The sequence below is a fragment of the Anneissia japonica genome, unplaced genomic scaffold (genome assembly GCF_011630105.1).
Source record: "Anneissia japonica isolate Jap-2015-1 unplaced genomic scaffold, ASM1163010v1 scaffold199_len4679917_cov187, whole genome shotgun sequence".
Lineage (NCBI taxonomy): Eukaryota > Metazoa > Echinodermata > Crinoidea > Comatulida > Comatulidae > Anneissia > Anneissia japonica.
Genome location: NW_022686322.1, coordinates 867,969 through 890,807, shown reverse-complemented (window position 1 = coordinate 890,807; position 22,839 = coordinate 867,969). Strand labels below are relative to the sequence as shown.

The 22,839-nt window shown below is 35.7% G+C and overlaps 1 protein-coding gene across 3 annotated transcripts in view; it reads right to left on the bottom strand.

The window, feature by feature from the left end:
- Positions 1–948: 948 nt before the first annotated feature.
- The window catches only part of LOC117114983 (ankyrin-2-like), a 30,555-nt gene continuing 8,664 nt past the window's right edge, over positions 949–22,839 (bottom strand). For 2 of the 3 annotated variants that reach the window (XM_033258620.1, XM_033258624.1), the window contains exons 7-22: positions 21,732–21,835; positions 20,692–20,848; positions 19,041–19,135; positions 18,595–18,658; positions 17,746–17,931; positions 16,713–16,964; positions 15,343–15,571; positions 14,426–14,625; positions 11,672–11,814; positions 9,570–9,658; positions 7,578–7,916; positions 6,382–6,459; positions 5,766–5,927; positions 4,914–5,131; positions 4,292–4,413; positions 949–3,495 (exon numbers count right to left, since the gene is read on the bottom strand). In XM_033258620.1, coding sequence (XP_033114511.1) covers positions 3,363–3,495; positions 4,292–4,413; positions 4,914–5,131; positions 5,766–5,927; positions 6,382–6,459; positions 7,578–7,916; positions 9,570–9,658; positions 11,672–11,814; positions 14,426–14,625; positions 15,343–15,571; positions 16,713–16,964; positions 17,746–17,931; positions 18,595–18,658; positions 19,041–19,135; positions 20,692–20,848; positions 21,732–21,835 — 2,571 coding nt within the window. In that variant the 3' untranslated portion in view covers positions 949–3,362. Of the gene's footprint in view, positions 3,496–4,291; positions 4,414–4,913; positions 5,132–5,765; positions 5,928–6,381; positions 6,460–7,577; positions 7,917–9,569; positions 9,659–11,671; positions 11,815–14,425; positions 14,626–15,342; positions 15,572–16,712; positions 16,965–17,745; positions 17,932–18,594; positions 18,659–19,040; positions 19,136–20,691; positions 20,849–21,731; positions 21,836–22,523; positions 22,565–22,839 lie in introns of those variants that run through there. The other variant, XM_033258630.1, reaches the window with a different exon arrangement.

Genomic DNA, 22,839 nt, shown 5'->3' with positions numbered 1-22,839 from the left:
TTTGTCATCAGTGTCAAGAACTCCTGAAAATCTATTTCTCCGTTACCTACAAAAACATAAAAACGATGAGTCAAAGGCCTACCACACCACGCAATAACATGACATTATGCGGTAATAAAATGCGTGGTACTATAATGGCCAAAAGGAAATTGTAGGGCTGGGGTCCCAAGTAGGAAGAAGTCATTTCTGGGCGGGAGATCTTGCGGGTCGAAGGGTGTGCCATTGGGGTGTGGGGGAGACTGGGAACGACTTTCAAAGATGGGGGGAAGGTATGGCTTAGCCTACCTCTGTTTGGAGCAGAGGTAAGAAAATTAGATGGCCGGGAAAGACCCTCTCAGACTTAAACTTTAATATAAAGTTCTTGTCTACCCCTTTTTTTTTTATAATTTCGAAATATTTTAGAGGCCCGGTTCGGCTGTCACACGCCCCTCCAAATTTAATCCGCCACTGACCTGGTTGATGAGCTTTCTTAACACATTTAATTTTATTTTGCTGCGCATAGTGATATGCATCAGCACTGACATCCGAGGAATTAATAATAAAACATTGAAAACATGCAGGGGCGGATCCAGAGATGTCCAAAAGGGGGGGGGCCGAAAGGGGGGCCGAAATTTGGGCCGATCGAGACAAAAATGTCCTAGCGGTTCCGGGGGCATGCCCCCGCGAAATTTTTGTGTTCTAGACGCTCGAAAATAACATTTGAGGCGTGTGTCAGGGGCGGATTTAGGGGGGCCAGGGCCGGGCCGGACCCCCCCCCCCCTAAATCCGCCCCTGACATGCACAATTATGAATTTGTTGAGATGGGTTAATTTCAGGAGATTCTTGCTTGCTTGTGGAAGTGCGCGGGAGACCGTCATGAATTTTGGACTCTCGCGAGTTTCGGGGCACTGCAGTGAATAAGGCCTGTCTCTTATACACATCTAGATGTGTATAAGAGACAGGATATAATATTACAATAATAGTATATAATTAATCACCTCATTGTTATAGCCTTTATTAAAGCTAAGAACTGGCACTGAGAAATTTTAGAAATGAATTAAAACTAATTAAAATAATAGTAATAAAATTATGAATTTACAATTTGGGATCAGAAACAATACATAATTGTGGAAAAAAATTTCCAAAACAAAAGAAGGGAAGGAAATTTGTAATTGACAATTCCATGTATAAAAATAACCAGGATGGCATGACCATTATGTAAGCCTATTTTATAATCATTAAAATAAGTACATTTTCCAGGTTTATACACTTTTAAAGATAGATAAAATCATACACTGAAAGACATGTCTAAATACTCTATTACCATGACATAAAAACAATCTTTTACAGAAAATTATAAATATATATAACCTTCAATATAAACTATGTTAAAACAATTATAAATATAAAATATTATTTTTGAGAAAATTCATATCTGTGTCGCTTTTTCCACCTTCTTGCTGAGTTTCTCAAGCAATCTAAAGTCTTGCTATGTGACCGTACTGGTCTGTGTAAAGTCATGTATAATACAGCCAAACTTTCGAACAGAAAGTAGTATATAGACGAATTTAAGAGCAACAAAAATACTTAAATAGAAACAGACATGTTTCTTCGTATTTACTACGACATCTTCAACGTAACAAAAAACCGAATAGAAATATCCTGAGATTTATATACCTTTGCTTATATATCCTATACATTTTAAAGTTAATTCATTCTAAATAGGTGTTTGAATACACAGTAGTGTCATAACTTGTTTGTTTGCATGTTAAAGTTACGTTATTCTAATTCAAATGCATGTAATATCGTAACTTTGAACTTGTTTGTTAAGCTCAAGATTCTTCCATTTAATATGGAGGGATTCTTTGATTTTTAATTTATACTGTGTGTTTGCTTTGACATGACTTTACACAAGCCATTTTGGTCAAAAAGCAAGAGTTTAGATTGCTTGAGAAACTAAGCAAGAAGGTGGAAAAAGCAGACACAGATATAAATTTTCTCAAAAATTGCAGAATTTTCAGCATTTTCCCTATATTAATATGTTATTCAACATTAAGTATTATTAAAATTAAGTATTTTTTTACAATTAATCATCAACAACATATACATATTGTCTGTTTTATATTATATCAATTGAAACTAGAGTAAATATATATAAACAGTCAGACAGTAGAAACTTTGCCAATTATAAGAGTAATTGCCACAAATAATATTCTATCATTATTTAAAATCCTATACATTTTCTGCACAAATTTACAATATATTTTATGTACATCTATTTCAATTTCAACTTATTCAATATTTGATTGGCAGCTGAATAAGTAGCTGAATTACATCAAATTTACAATTAAAAAATTGACACACTAAAAGGGCCTAACAAGAAAAACAATTCAATTCAATATAGTTATCTATTCCCATTATGTCACTGCACCACGGAGGTCTCTTGGTCCCTGGTTCAATTCCCATTGCTGCCTCTCCTTGTGTTTCAGCTGGAGGGCTGAAATGCAAGTTACAATAGTGCACTGTCTTTCGGATGAGACGTTTAAGCCACTGGTCCCGTGTACAATATGGCCCATGTGCATGTTAAAGAACGCAGTACACTATTCGGAAAAAGAGTAGGGATTGCCTCCTGGTGCACTGCCCACTCAACACCAGAAGCACCCTACTGGAAATTAGTCATCTTCAGACATTTGTGGGTTACACCAAATAAATCCATCCACCCACATGCCTTCTAAATATCTGTGATATTGTACAGCATTGTCATGACAAAGCAAAATATATCTTCAATATTTTTTTAAAGGTAATAAACATTAAACAGGTTAATTAGATGTACAAAATGCTATCATCGTCTCTATAAAATTGGGAAGTAATTAATAACCCAATGCATTACTTCCTATTGCAGAAAAAGTCTGAATATTTATGAGGTAGTTGTTAACAGCCATTTGTTAAGTATGTCTAAAAATAGCCCTGAATTAATTAGAATTCTTAGAAGGCTGATTTTGAAGTTAATGGAGCATGACTTAGACATCAAATAATGCTTGTTTCTCAAATTATTCATACAATTAAAATGTTTTCATAAAACAACCAGTTGAACCAGTCACTACTAGCAAAACGATTTCGGCCATTTCTCTGGCAGAAACCATCACCAAATTGTTTAAAAAATTTGTTTTATCATAGAAAATGGGGAAACTAACAGCATAGCATGATGTATTAGATATATAAAGGTAGTTTATTGCAATAGATTTTAAAAATGTTTACATTCCAACATGTTTTGGCCATTATCTCCACTATACGATTTGTGAGGAGTGACTGGTTTGGCTTGTCTTCACCACATTTATTATAGATAATCAGTACATCCAGGGCTGACAGCAACACATTATCATTTAATCATGGAAACTTCTATTTTTATGTTTTTCATAGAGGTCTTGTAACTTATCAAAATCCACACTCGAGGGTGCAATGGTGCTTGCCGCCTTTGGGGGTGACATTATACCCCCTGTTATAGTTGATGTAGACCTGAAAATAAAATAAACAATATAATTTGTGAAAAAGTAAAATAATTCCATAGGATTTTTTTGTTCCAATTAGCAATATCATCATTAGGGAGCTTTCGATTTTTTCGACGACGCAACGCCAGAATGGAATCACTCATGCGTGACCCTCCTACCAAGCGTCTTGCGTTCTCTGCATACGTAGATTTAGCCAAATTGCGTTCTAGAATGCACACGATGAGAACTTAATGTTCCCGAGCCTGACTTGAAGAACAAACACCAATACATATGTACATCACTTACTCACAATGTGTTTACAATCTTTTGTTTGAATATTTACCTACATCTGGCCCAGCACATGATGCTGCAAGTCAGCCAGTATTTACATTACTATCTAGTAATTATTACAAACATTTGCAGAACAACAAATATAATTAGAATCCACAAAAAAGGTGTTAATCTCTTGGCTGAAAATAATTTAGGGGTTTTTTTAAATTTCCAGGATACATTGATTATAACACTGTATATATGTTTCAGTTCTCATCACGATACCGCTTTGAAAATCAGTACTATAGTAATGAAAGTGCCAAAAATACGTCTGTAAAAAACATTTCCTTTTATTTAATTACACTTAAGGGGGTACCAACCTAAACAACACCCACTCCACTCCCTCCTAGATGTGCCCCACTCTATATTGGTACTTGTGCAATGGTGGTTTTAGCCCCAAGGGTCAGTGCAGAGGCACTGCAGTGAATAAGGCAGTGTGGTAGTGCTAGGCCCTGTAGTGAAGTGACAATAGTGATAAAAATATTTAGAATTACCTCTGAAATTCCTGTTGCTCTCTGGTACTGCAAATCATTTTCTGTACCTTCAGACTACTAGTGAGATCCTCTGGCAAACTTCCATCCAATGTCCTTAGGTTCAGGTCCACGTAACGCAGTTTCTATAAATGTAAATTAATAAAATCAAAATAAACATTTATAATTCCTTTAAACAAATGGTAAATTACTATAAGTAAAAAGAAAACATAATGAACCACAGAAATTTCTTAAAATTGCTTAATTTAAATATAATATAGAAACCATAAATAACTATTATACTATACTGGAAGAATTCAAATGTGTGATGAAAATGTTTGCGAGTGAACTTTGGCGTGCGGCGCTAACGGATGGGTGAAGTCATGAGCTGGGTGTGCATTCTTAGAATAGGAAGTTTGAATAAAAGCCGTCACATACAGAGCACTAAAAAAAGATACCCTTGTGTTTGGTAATTCTTTATCAAAAATTAATTCTAGAAGGATTTTAATGAATGCATCATAAATTCATGATTTTACACATGTAATTTGCAAATGTGTGTTTTATAAAAAAAAAAAAAAATTGAAATGTGGGACTGTCCGGCGAAACGGTGGGTAACTTTGTACATAAATTTATGAAATGACCTTACCAGCAATTTCTTGACAATTTTTCGCCTGTCCAACTGGCAAGCTAAGTGTAATGGCGTCAGGCCGGCACTGTTTTGAATGTTCACCACAAGTTTGTCAGTGTCAAGCAACATCTCCAGAGCCTTCAGCCCACGTTTTTGGTCGACACATTCGACAGAACGATGGACACACGTGGAACCATCCTGCGGGTTTCTTGCACATAAGTGGTTCACCATACTTCCTGCGTTATCAAAGAAATCACTGAATATTAAAACAGAATAATAATATTATTTCCGACTTGGAGCAATAAAGTGTATCTCATCTTATCACACATCCTGTAAAACTATTAACGATACCAAATAACAATGGTAATAAGAATATTAATATATAAATACCCCTGTCTCCCTCTAATTAAAAACCATTCAAGTCAAAGACCATTTCCAATTAAGGACCACTTTTCTGTGTTCCAAAATTAACAATTGTCTTTTATCTTTATTATTCTAATTAGAGACCAAAGCTGCAAGAGACCATGGAAACTCCGGTCCTACAAAGTGGTCTTTAATTGGAGGGACGAGACTATATAATATAAGTCAATCATTACATTATTTTACAATGCACATAATTTTTCTATCACTAATTTGTATTAGTGTTCAGTCTATTTTGCGAATTGCATGTAAGAAGCAAACCTGTTTACATTGTCACATCACAATAATAGGGCTAGGCCTATCTGCAACAAGCAAATAAGCTCACTCACTGACCATAGCAGACCCGAGAACATATTAATTTGGAAGGAAATAATGACTTTGAAGAATTCTATTTTCCAAATTATGCCCAAAACAATAACAAATAAATGAATGCTGTTACTGAACTCATACCTTGATAAATGCTGGGTCCATTCTGTGTCATTCCAAAATATACCTCACTCAAGTTATCATTCAAGTCTCGTACGCTACCACGTTCTGGTGCTCTGAATGCTCCAGCTACGCTCCAGCCGCAAGAAGCATTAGTTCCCATTTGGTGCCCAAGTCCGGGAGTACCTGTGAGGAAAGATATAACTACAATTACATTGGTTAATCTCTTGTAATTGTTTAAAATTATTAATAAAAATTAAGGTTATCCCAATGAAGTCAAATTAGCGAGTGATAAGTTTACCTGAGCAAATGGTATCTAGAAACAAATAACCAGGTTGTTTTGATTAAGCAGTAAAGTCCAATGCAAACAGCGTGATACAGATAAATATTCCTGAGCTGCAGTATTGTGCATATTTTATATAATCATATTCTTCATATACTTATGCCAAAATGTTTTACTCTATATTCAAAGCTGCACAAGTTTCCAATTGGTCATGCATGGGAATGGACGTTTGTCTTTTGAATAGTATCTACGGTCTTGTTAAAATCTACTCTGTATCTGAACTCAAGTACAAACAGTAGTATGATATCCCTCGTCTTAGTCAAAAATCAATTCAATATCAACATGGTTGAAGCCTACCTTGTCTATAGGAGTTTCTGCTGTATGTAGAAGCTGCTCTTGAGTGGACCGACCCAGGTGAGGGGTAATATGCAGAACCTAAAAGTAAACACAAATTTAACCAAAGTACATCCAATAAGGATTAGGAAAACTGTCAGGTACATCTCTTAATTGGAACCACTGATGGATCTCGGAGATCCTTGATAAATTAAAAAAAACAAAGGCGAACCCAACTCCTTGTGAACTCCCTACATTAACCTGTGAGTGACATGTGTGGGCTTAAAGTTAGCTGCCTCACTGCGAAAACAGAAGTTTCTAAGAAATTGACCTAATTTTTTATTATGTTGACAATTAAATCATCAAACAGGGTAGCTAACTGAACATAGGAATATCATACATTTGACAAAGAGAATTTAAACTAATAGTGAAGAAACTATTCAAGCATTTCAAAACCATAAATATCTTTTTAAAAAAATCCCTCTCCACAAACCTGAATTATGAAGAGGACAATAGTTTCATCAAAACAGTGGCATCACAGAGTTTGTGGGGCCCTGCCAGTGACTGTTATTGGGGCCCTAACAAGTGAGCGTTAACTTTGCAAGTGGAGCGAGCAAACAGACGCTAGGGACAGGAGGCTGCGTAGCCCCCCCCCCACCGGGTCGGAGTCTGATGAAATATTTCAGACAATTTTATGACAAAACCAACATAGATTACATAGGCCAACTTTCGGAACTGGTATAGGCCTACAGTAGGTCTATGCACTCTATGTAGGCAAAAATAAATACAGTGAAAATTATATTGAGAATCAAAACATGTTTTAACAACGTATTACAATGCAAAGCAGATTGATCACAAAATCAGAAACAACTGTCAAACATGAGAACCCAGCTTTTATTGTTTAAAACTGTCGTGGCCCCATTGAATGAAACTATGGTATTAGAGTATATACTATATTTTTTTTAAACTACAATATCGGGTGCCCCTAGTACCTGGGGGCCCTGGCACTCCACCCCCCACCCTCCCATCAGTGGCCTAGCATGATGCCACTGAATAAAAAATTATGTAACACAATATTCTGTAAGTTCACTTCATACAGATCAAACTCGTAAATGATTTATCTAAAATTTGTGTTCGTTGAAATGTTGTTATTATATAAGACTGTTAAGCATGAGGTAAATAAAATTGACATAGCATTTATTTCTAGTTGACTCACTCACCACGTGATTGCCTTGATCTGTCATAGTAAGGATCAATAGAGGGCGGTGCATTGTCAAACAGGTGTTCCCTTATAACCTCTGTGTCAGACATGTAGGGTTTCTCTCTAGTCCTATTCCTCCTTTGCCTCCGAGGATTTGTTAGCTTCCTGGAAGAATATGTAGAGGGTGCATCTTCATGGATATTTGACAAGGGGCCGGATATATTATAGAAACTTCCCCGCATGTGTTCGTGAGACACAGTCGGTGTGCTTGTGAAGAGTGGCCCTTGCTCGAAGAAGTTATTCTCCAGTGCTTCTTGATCACTGTAATCTGTGTTTGATGTCTCTCCACCAGTGTAGTCTGTAGAGAAAAAGAATAACAAGTGAGCGTCAGGGGCAGATCCAGAATTTTTTAAACAGGTGGGAGAAAGGGATGGGCAGGTATTTGTATTGTATATTTTATCATCAGTGTGGCAGATTCAAAGGAAAGGGACAAGAGAGCCTGGTCCCCTTAAATGTTTCCAAAAAATATGAAAAAATGAAGAAAAATGGAAAATTATAATAAAATTTAGATCTGAGAGTGCCATTTTCGGCCATCTAGAGGTGTCATAATCATACATTTTCTTACCTCAGTCCCAACCATGGTGGGGATGAGGTGGTCAAGACTCCTCATCATCTGTTAAACTCTCAGCCGGGGCCCCCTTAATTTTGAATTCCTGGATCCGCCACTGCTTATTTCAATACATGGCATTAGTATGTATTGAAATTGCAACATGTGGTGGCAAAAAAAGGGGAAGGGGCAAATTCTAAGTTGTTTGTTTGTTCGTTGTTTGTGTGGTCCATCTTAGAAAATGTATATGGCATAGCATGCCCAGTTGTTTACTACTTCACCGCCAGTGTAGCTCAACTTTCATAGCTGCTCTTGGAAAGACAATCCCTATATTGTGCAGTTAAGAATCCAATTTTATTTTTATTTCTTTTTAATATCACAGTGAATTGAGAATGGAATATTTACCAATATTCTAGTGACACACTTCTGAAAAGTTTTTTTTGCTTATTTTTCTTTTTTTTTATATAAATGAATATAAATGAATCTATCATTTTTAATATATTTTACTACATCCTCATTCTATTATTATGTAGACGAAGTAATATTTTTGAAGAACAAATCGAATTTTTAAATTACAAAAGTGCTACATATGATGAATTCAAATCTACACATGTGACTAGGAATGAGTCTAGAAGTCTACAAATGTGACCTTGGACTACATTTTAACTTACAGATTAAATTCAAGTTCATGTAAGTATAATTCTAAAGCAATTATTCTGCTAGTGAATTTCTAAAAAAAAGTCCATTCTAAAAAGAATATTGATGTTTCTACATCAATATAAAGGAACATTATATAGAATTAATTGGCTGAAAAACAGCAAAAAAAATTGAAAAGGATAATTATCAAATTTTCAAATAAAATGAGATAGACGTATAGTGATAATAAAAGACCTTCTACTAACATGGTTTGTAGTAGAAAAGTAAGAGTAGGTGAAAGACACTTTAAGGGGGGGGGGGGTGGTTGGTAACATTAGTAACCACTAATCAGGAAGTTGTTGCTCTTATTAACAGAGTGGATTCTAAGGATGGACAAGGACTTAATAAAGGTGGGTAAAGATCTGTAAAATTAGCTTTAGATGTGCTTTAAAATAATTGGGTAAAAAATATTGATTGTAAAACAGGAAAAAAAATGAAGTGAAAAGAATAATTATCAAATTTTAACATAAAATGAGATAGACGTATATCAACAATAAGAAACCTTCTACCAACCAGGTTTGTAGTAGAAATCTAAGGGTGAGTGGAAGACATTTTAAGGGTGGGTGATATAATTAGTAAACTCTAATTATTAAGTGTCGATTCTAAGGAGTGGAGGGCCATGGAATTAGCTTTAGACTGGGTGGAAAACATCAAGGCTGGGAGTCCCCGGCCACCTTTGCCCACTATAACTACATCCCTACAACCAACCTTGAGAATACCGACGTGCTGGAACACCGGGGGTGCAGTCAACGAATGTTCCAGAGTCGCTGTCTGAGAAATGATCTACACGCATAGATCTAGAATACATGTAAAATATAAATTATAAATATTTCGATAAAGCCATGTTAAAATAATAATATTAAATATCATTTTATAAGGCAGACATACCCATCTCAGAGAGCTGCTCATTTCATTTCATTTCATTTCATTTCTTTAGGCACGAGGGCCAAGGATATGCCAATAAGTGAACTTAATCACTGTCCTACGTGGCATATCCATTTAACAACAGGGGACTTAATGGACCAGTACACCGGGGTAACCCCCTACTCTTCTCGAATGATGTACCGGGTTCTTTAAAGTGCACACGAGCCAAATGCGTAAACTGGGCCTACGGTTTAAAGTCCTTATCCGAGAAGACTTGTTCCACCACCGGAACCATTGGCGAGTGAGCCGTTCGAACCAACGCCGATATTAGAGCTAAAGGTCACGGTGCCCCTGACTTAACCGCTCGGCCAATCAACTCGCCTTCGACTCGACTCGGCCTCGACTCGCCAGCTTCCTCTATTCTTATAAGCAACACTGATAAAAAAAAAATGTTAGTACTTGACATGCTCATGTGCGATTGAACTACCAGATGGCTTTTGTAAAGGAAAATTATTTTATAGTTTGAATTCTTTAACAAAAATCTGTCCAGATTATCAAATTTTTCTGTGACAAAAAAGTTGTATGCCTATATATAGTCATCATGTGCCTATATATGGTCATGATGTGATGTCATCATGACCATATTTAGGCATGTCACATGTTTTTGTAAAGTCAAATTTGATAGTCTGAACAGTGCTTTACGTTAAATGCAAAGTAATGGACATTTCCGCTAAGCCCCGCCCCTTGGATATTGTTTCCAAGGTCCCACAAGACGACAGTGTTAAAACATACGCGAACACGTGCGTTTGTGGGACAACACGTGCGTTTGTAAGACGCGCGTGTATCCCTAGCGCTGTTCTGATTAGTCAGTTGTTAAGTTTGATTGACATCTGGAAGGGTCTATTGAAACTTTATTGTCCAAGTATATTAGCTCGATAAAAACAGTTATGGTTTTAATTTAATGATAGATCTACAAACAAATTGATGACATTAATTTCTAGAGAGTGCGCTGTCTGTTCAGTGTTTTTGTATAAATTTGGACCATAGAACTATTAAACAACTAGAGGGCTGACTAGGCAACAAAGCAATGCACAGTTGTGTATTTGTACCATCCAAGATGGCCCCTGTAGGAAAGTGCCACCTTCAGGCTTAGTATACATATTATAACTATAAATAAACCCTCTAACTATTATTTCATTAACCATTATTATTAATGATATTTATAAATTATTAAACTATCGTAGCCAAAAATAGGCTAAGTGGAGAAATCAGATTTAAAAATAAAGTACTGAGAATTAAGTGAAAATTGAAATCGTGTAAGTTACACACATACAGTACACTGCAACGCTCAAGTTTCAACATACAGGTAACTTAGCTGTACTCAACTTGCATGTGTAAATTGAGGGCACCTTGGAAAATAATGATAAAGAATTGACTGGCTGAATTTACCACAGCCATCTTGGATGGTACACACACACAACTCTGCATATTTTAAACATCAAATACATTATAGTTAGAACACTCAAGTGAGTAGGATGGCAGAGCAGTTAAGGCAGGACGCCACAACGTACAGCTAACATTGGCGTTGGTTCAAACGGCACGCTTGCCTATGGTTCTGGTGGTGGAACAAGTCGGATGAGGACTATAAACTGTAGGCACAGTGTACACAATTTGGCTCATGTGCACTTAAAAGAACCCAGTACATCTTTCGAGACGTGTAGGGGGGTAATTACCCCGGTGTATTTGTCCATTCAGTCCCTGCTGTGGACAAACGAGATGCAGCTAGTGCCGGTTTACCGGGTGGCTCAGACACGAAGAGACCCTTGAGAGAAGAAACTTACTGTACGAGCTAGTCCCACCTCGAGTGCTTTGAGACTCAGGTATAAAGCGCTATATAAATCGAATGACATTACATTAGTATTAGTATATCTATGATTTTGACTCACCTTTCAAAATCTTGAGCATTCTCCTCAAGAAACTGTATACTGGTCTGTAGTAGGAATTTCAATGCCTCTATTTTGCCATACAGACAAGCAACCATCAATGGTGTATTTCCACTACGATCACGCAGATTATGATCAAACTTTCCCTAATGAAGAGTTGACGTCATAAAGATATGTAAATGTTTCCTTGTGCAATAATTTACACAAATATAAGATTATCGCAAGATAATTTTGGATTACTATTATTTAAAAGAACAAAAAGATAATTGTAATTTAGCTTTTGTGGTTGTGTTCAGTGGCGTCGAGAGCAAGTAAGGGCCCCGGGGCAACACCTCGCATGCCCCCCCCCCCTTCACTTGGGACCCCACTCGGCCGCTCCCCAAATTAAGTCTCCTCCTAAATCAGACAACAAAAGTTTTCATCCTGGCTTGGGCTCGGGCCCTATTGAGATTTTGTTCTTACCGCGAAAATTTTTCATCTTGGTCTGGGACCCCCAGTAGACCCGGGCCACAAGGCAGTGACCCCCCCTGATCCCCCCTCTCGATGCCACTGGTTGTGTTGTCTTACAGTGTTTTGTGTTTTTATTGTATACTTTCTTGTCGTTCAATTCTGTAAATGGTGAATGGTAAAACAAAAAGATAATTCTAAAATTTAGCTTTTGTAGTTGTGTTGTCTTGCAGTGTTTTGTATTTGTATTGTGTACTTTCTTGTTGTTCAATCCTGTATGGTGACTTTGGTCACTGTAGGGTGTGGATGAAATTTTTTTTAAAAAAGAAGCCAAGAAGAGCAGAGTGCATTGAAAAACCTGGTTTACAAATTCATATAATAAATCATTGATTTTTCTGAGTTGATCCATTACACATCAAAAACAAAATATTGTATTGTTTTCTAATTACCTATGTCTATACCTGTTGAACATACCAATTGAGATTTCCTCCTTAAATTGGATGTAATGTATTTGTTAAGGTCAATTTTGGATAATCAATTTGTGATAATCGATGTAATTGTATTCACTTTTCCATTAGATTGAATTCACTATTGTATAAAAAAATTCTAATTTTAGCCATGAGATAATGGCTGGTTTGTCATTAATTTGTTATTTCTGTAAGTACAATGAATTATTAAGGCTGTTCCTTCAACTTATTTCATATTGTACATTTTTTTTTGGCAGCACAAAAATGAAAATAAATGATTTTAAATATGAAACTTGAAAGAAAATCCCACTGTTACAATTAATGTACAAATATATGGCAGGAGGAAAATTGAATTTCAGAAATGTAAACATCAAGAAATAAAAAACAATAACATTGCAATACTAGAAAAACAGCATCCTGTATTTGTTTTCATTCCAGAAATAGCTTATGTGCAAGGTCATACCTAATCTATATTTTTAAAACTAACCTGGGAAAACCAAGTACTCCCAATGCTCTGTGTTAATACTACCAACTACATCTGGATTTGTGTAACTTCCTGTCTTTAAAGCTCATATTATGACCTAAATTGTATTTCGTTTTGTTTTTATTTTTCTTGCGTTCCTTGTTTCTATAGTTCTATTATAGCACATTGTATTAAGGCAATTTTGTAATGTGTCAAAAAAACTGTAATATGAATGCTGGGCTTTTTAAAGGATGGTAATCGATAAGACATTATTTTTGTTTGTTTGTTTGTTTAATTTATTTTTCCACACACATGAATGTACTTCGTTTTGTTTTTATTTTTTCTGTGTTCCTTGTTTCTATAATAGTTCTATTATAGCACATTGTATTGAGACAATTTTGTAATGTGTCAAAAAAACTGTAATACGAATGCTGGGCTTTATAAAGGATGGTAATCTATAAGATGTTATTTTTGTTTGTTTGTTTTGTAACAAAGAATTGACACATTATATGTTTGTTTGTTTCATTTTATTTTTACTACTAGGATTTTGCAAAGCAGACATATTTCTTTCTTATGCACCTGTCTCTTATACACATCTAGATGTGTATAAGAGACAGCACATATACATATATATATATATATATTTGACATTCTTTAGATGACTATATAATATATAATGTATACAATATTATATTATAATAATAATATTAATAATAATAATAGTAATAATTTGAATAACATAATAGTATAGTTAACCAAACCAGTAATAGTTTATGTTCTTTTTTTTTCTCTGATGCCCTTTTAATACCTATTTGTTCCAATTGCTTTACATTGTTTTAATATGTTTTATATTCTTTACTTTTACTGTTTTAAGGTGTTCCTGTCCCTTTTATTAGTTTTCCTCCACTTTACCCATTTGTTCTTTGTTTTTTTAATTATTTGTTAATGAGATTTTACATTGATATTATTACTGTATATGCAAATTGCAATAAAGTGTTATCATATTCGTATACACATCCAAGTAAGCACCGTGGTTATTACAAATATTTTTGGAGACCAAAGCGCTGATGCAAGGCCAAGATAATAAATAACAAAAGATAGAGCAGCTTCCCAATATAGTGGAACATCTGTTCGAAATGCATTGTGGGTTCACTAAGAGCAATTCCACCCTGTCTGCTATATAATAAAAATGACTCTGGTTTGTTTGTTTCCTGTAGTTTCCCCACTAAAATGGTCAATTTATAACCCCCTCACGGAAGGGTGGATGTTCCATCAATTTTAATGCGAAAACGCGGAACTGCTCATTCTTCTGCTATTTAAGTTTTTTGTGAAAGAGCAGAACTTATTACAATAAATAATTTTTTTTTAAATGTTTAATACCTGCCAGATTTTCTTTAGCATCTTTATTTCTTTTTCAACTTTGATTGCTAACATAATCCTGTCTGTTCTAGTTCTCCTGTGTGTCTCAATCAAAACCTGAACACCTTCAAACTCTCGGCATGTATAAAGTTTCCCACGACGATCCAAGATGGCAGAGCTGGCTCCCAACTGTAACAGCTTCTTTACCAGCTTACTGTAACCTGGTAATTCAAATATAATAAATTAAATTACAAAAATCAATGAAATAATTTTTTTAAATCAAGAAAGCTCTTCCATTTGGAAACTTTGGCACCAAAAAGTGGATATTCAGTGGTACCAAGTTGAAAGAATACATCTAAGAAATACCTGGTTTTAAATTAGCTTTCTTAACTCATCCAGTTGTAGTTTGCTGCGCATTAAGAAGAAAATGCTCTAACAAAAACGTGCAAACATCTCAAATTTGCTAAAGCTAGGTTAGTTCCTGAAAGATTTTTGCTTGCTTTTGGGAGTGTGGGAGACTGTGCTATTATTAGGAGACTTCTGTGTTGTGTAAGGAGCTTGAGACCCCTGCATTTTTTATGTCTGTGGAGCTAAAGATTTGCTGCATACAATATATGGACGCTGATGATCTAAATAAAAATGGTGAATTTTTGATAAAATTTTTATTATTATTATCAACTGATTACAAAGGTGGTTACGGTGCTTGCTTTCCAATCCCAGGATCCTGGGTTCAATTCCTGCCAAGGTAACAGGATTTTTTTTCTCACGACCAAAACAACTCCACTCTCTAAGCCTCATACGAGACTTGATCAATGTAAAGCATCATGTGTTTATGTTTGTCATGTGAAGGAATTGCCATATATTTATTGGGACAGTGATTGCTAATCCTTGGCCATGTGCCTAAAGGAATAAAAGGAAAATGAAACCCATTCGCTCACCTTTTGAAGCAGCTATCTGCAAAGCAGTTAAACCCTGATTATTTACAGCATCAATATCCAATTTACCCGAACAGTCTACGGCCTGGATACGTTGGCTGGATGGTACTTGACGTTCATAACTACAGAACTGAATCAAGTATTTGACTATATCTACCAACCCCCGTGAACATGCTACATGAAGAACTGTGGATTTTGTTGTTGGATGCTGACTAGATATATCCCCACCATTCTAGTAACAAATAAATTTAATTAATGTTAACTGCCAAGTCAAATGGGTAAAAAAAAATTGGAAAAGCCAACCAATACAGGACAACATTCATCCATCTATAAATGATTAAAATGTAAACATTCTGAACATTAAGATGATGTAACCTGTAGCTTCATTTACATTGTATGCAGTTTCTAATACCACTTCAAGCAAAATAAAAAAAAGCTGTAATACATAGGCCTACAAACAGTATATAACTCTTATACCCCTTTCAGACAGACCTGCAAAACGGTATTAATACCGTATTTATCGAACGCCGGTGTTCTATGTGAAAGGGTAAATAAGCCTAAAAGCCGCCTTCAGTTAGACCTCATCGGGACCTAATCTTCATACCGCATTAATACCGTAGCGAGCTTTGCCCAACTCAATGTGAAAGGGTACAGGGTTCATCGCCGTCTTATGCACAGAGCCATAACAAATCAGACGGTCACACGAGGAGCCATCAACTGCTGCTAACAAAGCCGATGAAATCGCTAGCTGACCGTTCTTTAGACGTGAAAATCGCCTGCACCTAGCTCCTCGAAATTCAAGCCGGCCTTGCCTTAAACGCTTCCTAAGTTCTTTCTTAACTTGAACGAAACGCACTAGAAACCTTCTGTTTCTCAAATTTATATGTATTGCAAACATAGCAAGCATTCAAAAACATTTGCAAAGCAGCAGTTTTTTGACTTCGTCTCCGGCCATATTGGATTAATGGAGTAAACAAAGAATTGCGCCCTCGTTGTTAACAAGCACAAGCGCCACAGACATCAAATACTCCATTCCGCGAGAACCATTTCAGACAGGATTTTAACTAGCTGTGGGAAAGGGTCTGTGCCGGCAATAACGACGGCGTGATTAGGGTATTATTGCGGTATTTTCTGTCTGAAAGGGGCTTTACAAGCTTCTGTGCAGCACTTATTTGAAAATAGGCGCTTATTCACTAGCAGTTCATTAAGGTAAGAATTTTTTTACACCTTGTTTCGCGAACTTATTTCTCTAAAGATCGTCAGAGAAATGCAAAAAGAAAAAAAAAAATTCTAAGTGTATCATGACAAATACATGCAAATCATGCTCATCTAACACCCACATCAGCCCCTACCAAAATGAAATTTACCCTTACCTCATGCAACAGCTTGACCACTTCCAAATGACCATTCCCACAGGCCATATACATTGGCCAGTCTCCTGACCCTGTGATGGGGTTCACATTGTCTCCTTCCTCTAATGTACAGAACAATCTTTTCACATCTCCTGTGATGGCGCACTCAAATAATGTGGGATTCACAATTTCCGTTTGTCGGCGCTGTCTGATCAAGCTGAGCAACTCTTTGATCTCGTCATTTAACGAGTATGTCGATATCTGTTGTAAACCCTGCAAATTATGAACAAATATAGTATTCATAACATTACTTGATAAAAAAAACAAAACAAATGGGCATGTCAGCTTAGCCTAATAATCTCAGATGGCAGATCAATGAAAAAGTAATTGGAGGGTTTAGAACCAAACCTCAATGGGGGACATTTTTACTCAAAACCTTCATACATCTTTAGCCATACACTGTACTTACATTATACCATTAATTCTTCTGGCATATGAATCTAAGCTGATAAATATTGGGGCTAATGGTGATGTCATTGAGACAAAGGTAATTAAAGTCAAGTGACTTTTAAAAGAATGTAGTGCGCAAGAGACAAAGCAAATTCAGAATAGAAGCATCCCTGTAGTAGTGCAATGGAAAAGTAGTTATTTGGTGGCCTTTTAGCTGCTTTCACTTAATTGTAGAGATTAGTTTGGAATTGGACATAACAAATGTGACCCTGTGGAAGTTCTTTACATCCGGGGAAAAATGCACAGGCTAGCCCCTCCCCCCACCAACCAAAAAAAGAAAAAAAAAAAACAGAAGAAAAGAAAAGAGAAAGAGGTGAGCATGGTAATCCAATGAAAGATAAGTTTTGTTTTAAATTTCCTGTACCAGTGGCAATAGTCCAGCATTTCCAAACAGAAGTCACATCACCCCAACAAACCCCTCCCCGGCACCTCGGTGCTTCATGCATTAGATGGCACCTACCCAAATTTTTCTCTGGATCTGCCCCAACATCCTTTCATTACATATTCACCGAAAATTCTACATTAAAATACAAAATACACCTACTGTAAGGCCTCTAGTTTCCGAGGCAAGGGCCGCTGCAATTTCAACACATTTTAGCTTGCAAGCATACTGCAGGGGTGTCATTCCCTCAACATCTTTGATAACAGGGTTTGCTCTGTAATGGAGCAACGTCTGAATAGCATCTTGACAGCCGTTAATAGCTGCTAATGTGAGAGCTGTTTGACCAGTCTGAAAATAAAGACAAAAAAATGACTGCATTAAAATAATAATCACAATAACGTACAAACACAGATACGGTACCTTAGAGTATCACATTGTATTCCACAAGCTTTTGCCATTACCGATATCATGATGATAGTTTTAGTACATAGCTATAGTTACGATTATTTATAAACTACGTTTATAATAAAATGTAATTGGGGACTTGTATTAAGGAATTAAGATGCTAATAATAAATTGTAAATAAGGAATTTTCTGGACAGAGCGATTATCAAATTAGAATAATGATTCACCTATTGTAATAAATACTGTAATTATTAGGTGATTACAGCATGTTATTTCTATGTTCGAAATTCATATTCTTTACTCAGGGAAACACACTTCATGTATTTATGTTTATAAATAAAGTGAAATTGAAACTCTGTTGTATAAAGATATAATCAACAACACCAATATTGGTTTTGTATCAGTGGACATATCTAATCTCTTATACACATCTAGATGAAGGGGTTAAGTGGGGGGGGGGGTCTCGAAGATTAAAAGAGGATGCGCTAGCCCACCAAGTAAGATGATAAGGTGATTTAACTACTTCATCAAACTTTTCCAGTGGGGGGAGGGGAAGGGGTGCAGCCCTGTGAAATATATAAGCCACTGTTTTGTATGTTAGCTTACTTTCATATGCTGAGCATCTATGGGACTATCTTTCATCTTGAGAAGAATCGTCAGATTGTCTGATCTAGTGAAATATAACAGAATATGCAAATAATTTTATTAAAGTCCACAAATACCACAACACAAAAACTATAAGCACACACTACAAGATTCACAGACTGAACAAAGTTCTGATCAGACATTCACTATACTGTATTTGGCCAATAAAAATTGCTGTGATGTCCCAACTCTTAGGGTGATCATTGGGAAAATCATAGTCGGCCAGTCAATCGCCAAATTGCTTCGTTAATTAAGGCCTAGGCTCAGGCCTAATGCTGTGGTTCGGTGCCAGCCAGGCTCCTGCTTGGTTAAATACATATTTAAAAGGTTTTCAAGACTTTGCGTTAGTCTGCCTTGTGCAACACATTTCTTTTTTGCCTAATCAAACCAATATTTAAAAAAAATACCTGTTAGCAATAGCTGCTGACATTATGAGCGTGTTACCATCTTCATTAATATTGAAGAGGTCTGAATGGCGCAGTTGTTGTGCTTGTAGGTTACCCTATGAAAAGATAACAAAGTAAAGTTTTCATTTATTTTTCGTGTATTCTTTAAACAGCTATTGATATATCTAGTATAGCTGAATTAGAAGTTCACAGTTTTATTTTATTCTAATTCACATTCGACAGTGGGGAGCCTGCCACTTACGGAATGAAGTGCATGCGTCAGTAACTACATTTGTAGTGGAGTTGCCCACTACAAACATCTTAACCCCTAGCTTGGTGGTTAAAATGTTTGCCTTCTAATCCCAGGCCCCTGAGTTATTTTTCTGTCACGTTAACCGCATTTTTCGTCAAGCCAAAACCACTCCGCTTCCTAAGCGATCATAATGAGACTTAGTCTATGTAAGAGCATCATGTGTTTATGTTTGTCTTGTGAAGGGATATGCCACTTAGAAAAATGATTTAGGTTCATTAGGCCGACCAGCCCTCCTTAAACTAACGTTAGAATACCGCACTTTCGGCGGTAAAGAACAATTAAAACCTCATAAAAAAGGCAACTAATCCGTTTACCCATAATTGAATCCCAGGACACCAGTGTTAAACACTCAGTACTTATCCTTGATAATGTGTTAATCCAATTAATATAGTGAGATAACGTAACGTTAGTTTATCGAGGGCGGGTTGAGCTAATGTTGCTGTTTGGCAAATCCTTGTCCGTCAGCCTAATCCAATTGAGTGAGATCACAATAAAAAGATTTTGGTTCAAGTGCCATAGAGAGTTGGTGCATTCAAACTTAGATATACTGGAGTTAGATATACTTAAAAGCTGCTACAAGAGAAACAGACTCATATGAGGCATACCCTATATGGTTAGGCAGTAATTAGCCTAAGAATGTGCCACTATTATATCTATATTATTAGAGAAGCTGTAATACTTTCACTCAAAATGTCAACAATAGTAAGTTGATTCTAGTAAATTACCTATCATTTTAAAGCTTATAATATTGAGAATATGAATATATTAAAAATTCAATTTTGTTGGTTTGGTCATTGATGCTGGTTTTGGCATGGCAGCCTCCCCACCTCCCTCCCCCCATATATTAAAACTATACCAACAAGTTTACATTGTTTGTAACCAAAATTGAAAACTACAGATTTTAAATGAAATTGTTCAGTTCCATTCTACTGATGTTATTTTTAGAGCTTCTTTGTTAAAATTACTATTCATCATCATCATCATCATTAGTTTACTTTGCGTCTTCTATCTTCTTCTATCTTCAATTGTAACCTCCACCTCATCGGCTTTACATTTGGAAGATTCCAAAAGGAGAGGGGGAGAGGAAGAACATACATTTTGCAATGGTCTGATTGTCAGTTTGGGCAATGCATTTAGCACTCTGTGTTTGGTACCACTGTAAAGCTAAAATATTTTTAGTTCTTGTAGTATTCATTACGTGTCAATCTGATCACATACTCACTCTCAATAAGCTTCGGAAGTGTGTTAAAATTTGCTAAAAAGTCTGGCGGTGGCTGAAACTATTTTTTCAAACCCCTGGTGGTCAGAGTGTTAACTATCAAATACACAATCATTCTTACATTACCTATAGCAACATACCTTCTTGGCAATGCTAGAAAGTTCCTCAATTCTATGTTGCCTTTTGGCACAAATAAGATCTCGGCATTCATCATGGCCTAAGCGAGATGCGACATCATCAGGACGGTAACCAAAACCACACTCAAGACTTATATCAGCACCTCGTTTGAGGAGACAACTGTAATTAATGATAATATAAACATGATCATTATAAAATGTCAAAGACATCCAGCCAAATGTGTGTAGGCGTTCCTCATAAGGCTTTTCACCTCTCTTAACTTTTGAAATTCCCCTCTACATCTGGGTGAAACTCTTTCTGCAAAAATAGTTATATTTGACAGGATTTTTTGGAAATTCCAAATTTGAAAATTATCATTACAATTTTAACATGTCTATGATAAAGTACTTTCTCTGAGTTGCTGTCAAATTTAGCAGAGCTAATAAGAATAGTAATCTTGATAGTTCTGTTTACTGGGTTAAATTTTAGATCTGATTAGGGTAACCGCTACATTTTTATGTGTTAGCACATTTTTTCTCTTGTTTGAAGCACACAATGAAGAATAGAACCACAAAAAGCACCTGGTGATCAATTTTTGGCATTATTTACTGTATTCAAATTATGGACTATATTATCTTGATCATTTTTAAACCATCCCTGTGCACATTCCCCAGGGTTGCATTTTTGTCTTTACTTTAAAGAAAATGTATGTCCTCAAACTTTTAATATGTTTTATATATACTTCTTATTACAAATTTGGCCCACAGGCCGTCAAGAACCATGGCTATATATGGACATGATGTGATGTTGTCATGACCATATTTAGGCATGTCACATGTTTTTGTCAAAAGAATATGATAATCTGCACAAGGCTTTACTAGTATTGACACAGCTAATATGACTACAGCTATAAATAATACTATAGCAACAAAAATATATTTTTACTATTGTATATTATCATACACCAATTTTTTTACTAAATAATGTTCTAACTAATGTTTTACTAATCATAAATCTTCTAATTATATTATCATGTTGTGAACTTTTACAGAGTGTTGCAAACCTCATGGTGTCTATGTGGTTATACTTGGCAGCATAGTGGAGTGGTGCCCAGCCATTAATTGGATTACAAGCATTAGGGTTGGCTCCAAGAACACAGATTAATATCTGTAAGAAAAAAAAACTGATGTTAAAATATTCTTAATAAATAATTAATCTTAAAGTAATTTTTATGAGTATTATGTTAGTGCATATTTGTAAAATGATGAATTGGACTGTAAAAATCCAATTTTCAAAAAACTGTTGTATGCCCAAATATAGCAATGATGTTCCTATATATGGTTATATATATATGTCATCATGACCATATTAAGGCATATTACATGTTTTTGTCAAATAAAAGTTTAGTCTGAGTAAAACTTTAGAATGTAATACAGAATGGCATTGACTGTAACCTTAGCTCTCACAATGGCTACCTTTGTTATCATTTACCATCCAAACCACCAAAATATTATTTGATAATCAAAGCCATAGCCATACAGTAATTGAAACCACTGACATCCTTTGGCAATTTGCCTTGCCATTTCAATGGTATCATACTACTCTGTTACATCTCACCTATACAAGCATTATCCTCTAATATTTTAAGTGGCACTTGGCACTCAATAGGATGAAGTACTTCCTACAATCTATGCTTTCAAATACTTATGGAAAGTTTCTTTTCTTTTAATTTGCTTGAGTAAACGATTCTCATTTATGCTACTCTACTAACCATTTCAACAAACCATTCATTTGAATTCAACTACTTATATTCTTTTCCATTTATTCTTCTTTATATATATCCAAGTATTATTACCTCTGTAACAACCTCTAAGCCTAGCTTGGCTGCCAGACATAGCGGACCTGTCTCTTATACACATCTAATAAAAGTTTATAGTCTGAGTAAAACTTTAGAATGTAATACAGGATGGCATTGACTGTAACCTTAGCTCTCACAATGGCTACCTTTGTTATCATTTACCATCCAAACCACCAAAATATTATTTGATAATCAAAGCCATAGCCATACAGTAATTGAAACCACTGACATCCTTTGGCAATTTGCCTTGCCATTTCAATGGTATCATACTACTCTGTTACATCTCACCTATACAAGCATTATCCTCTAATAT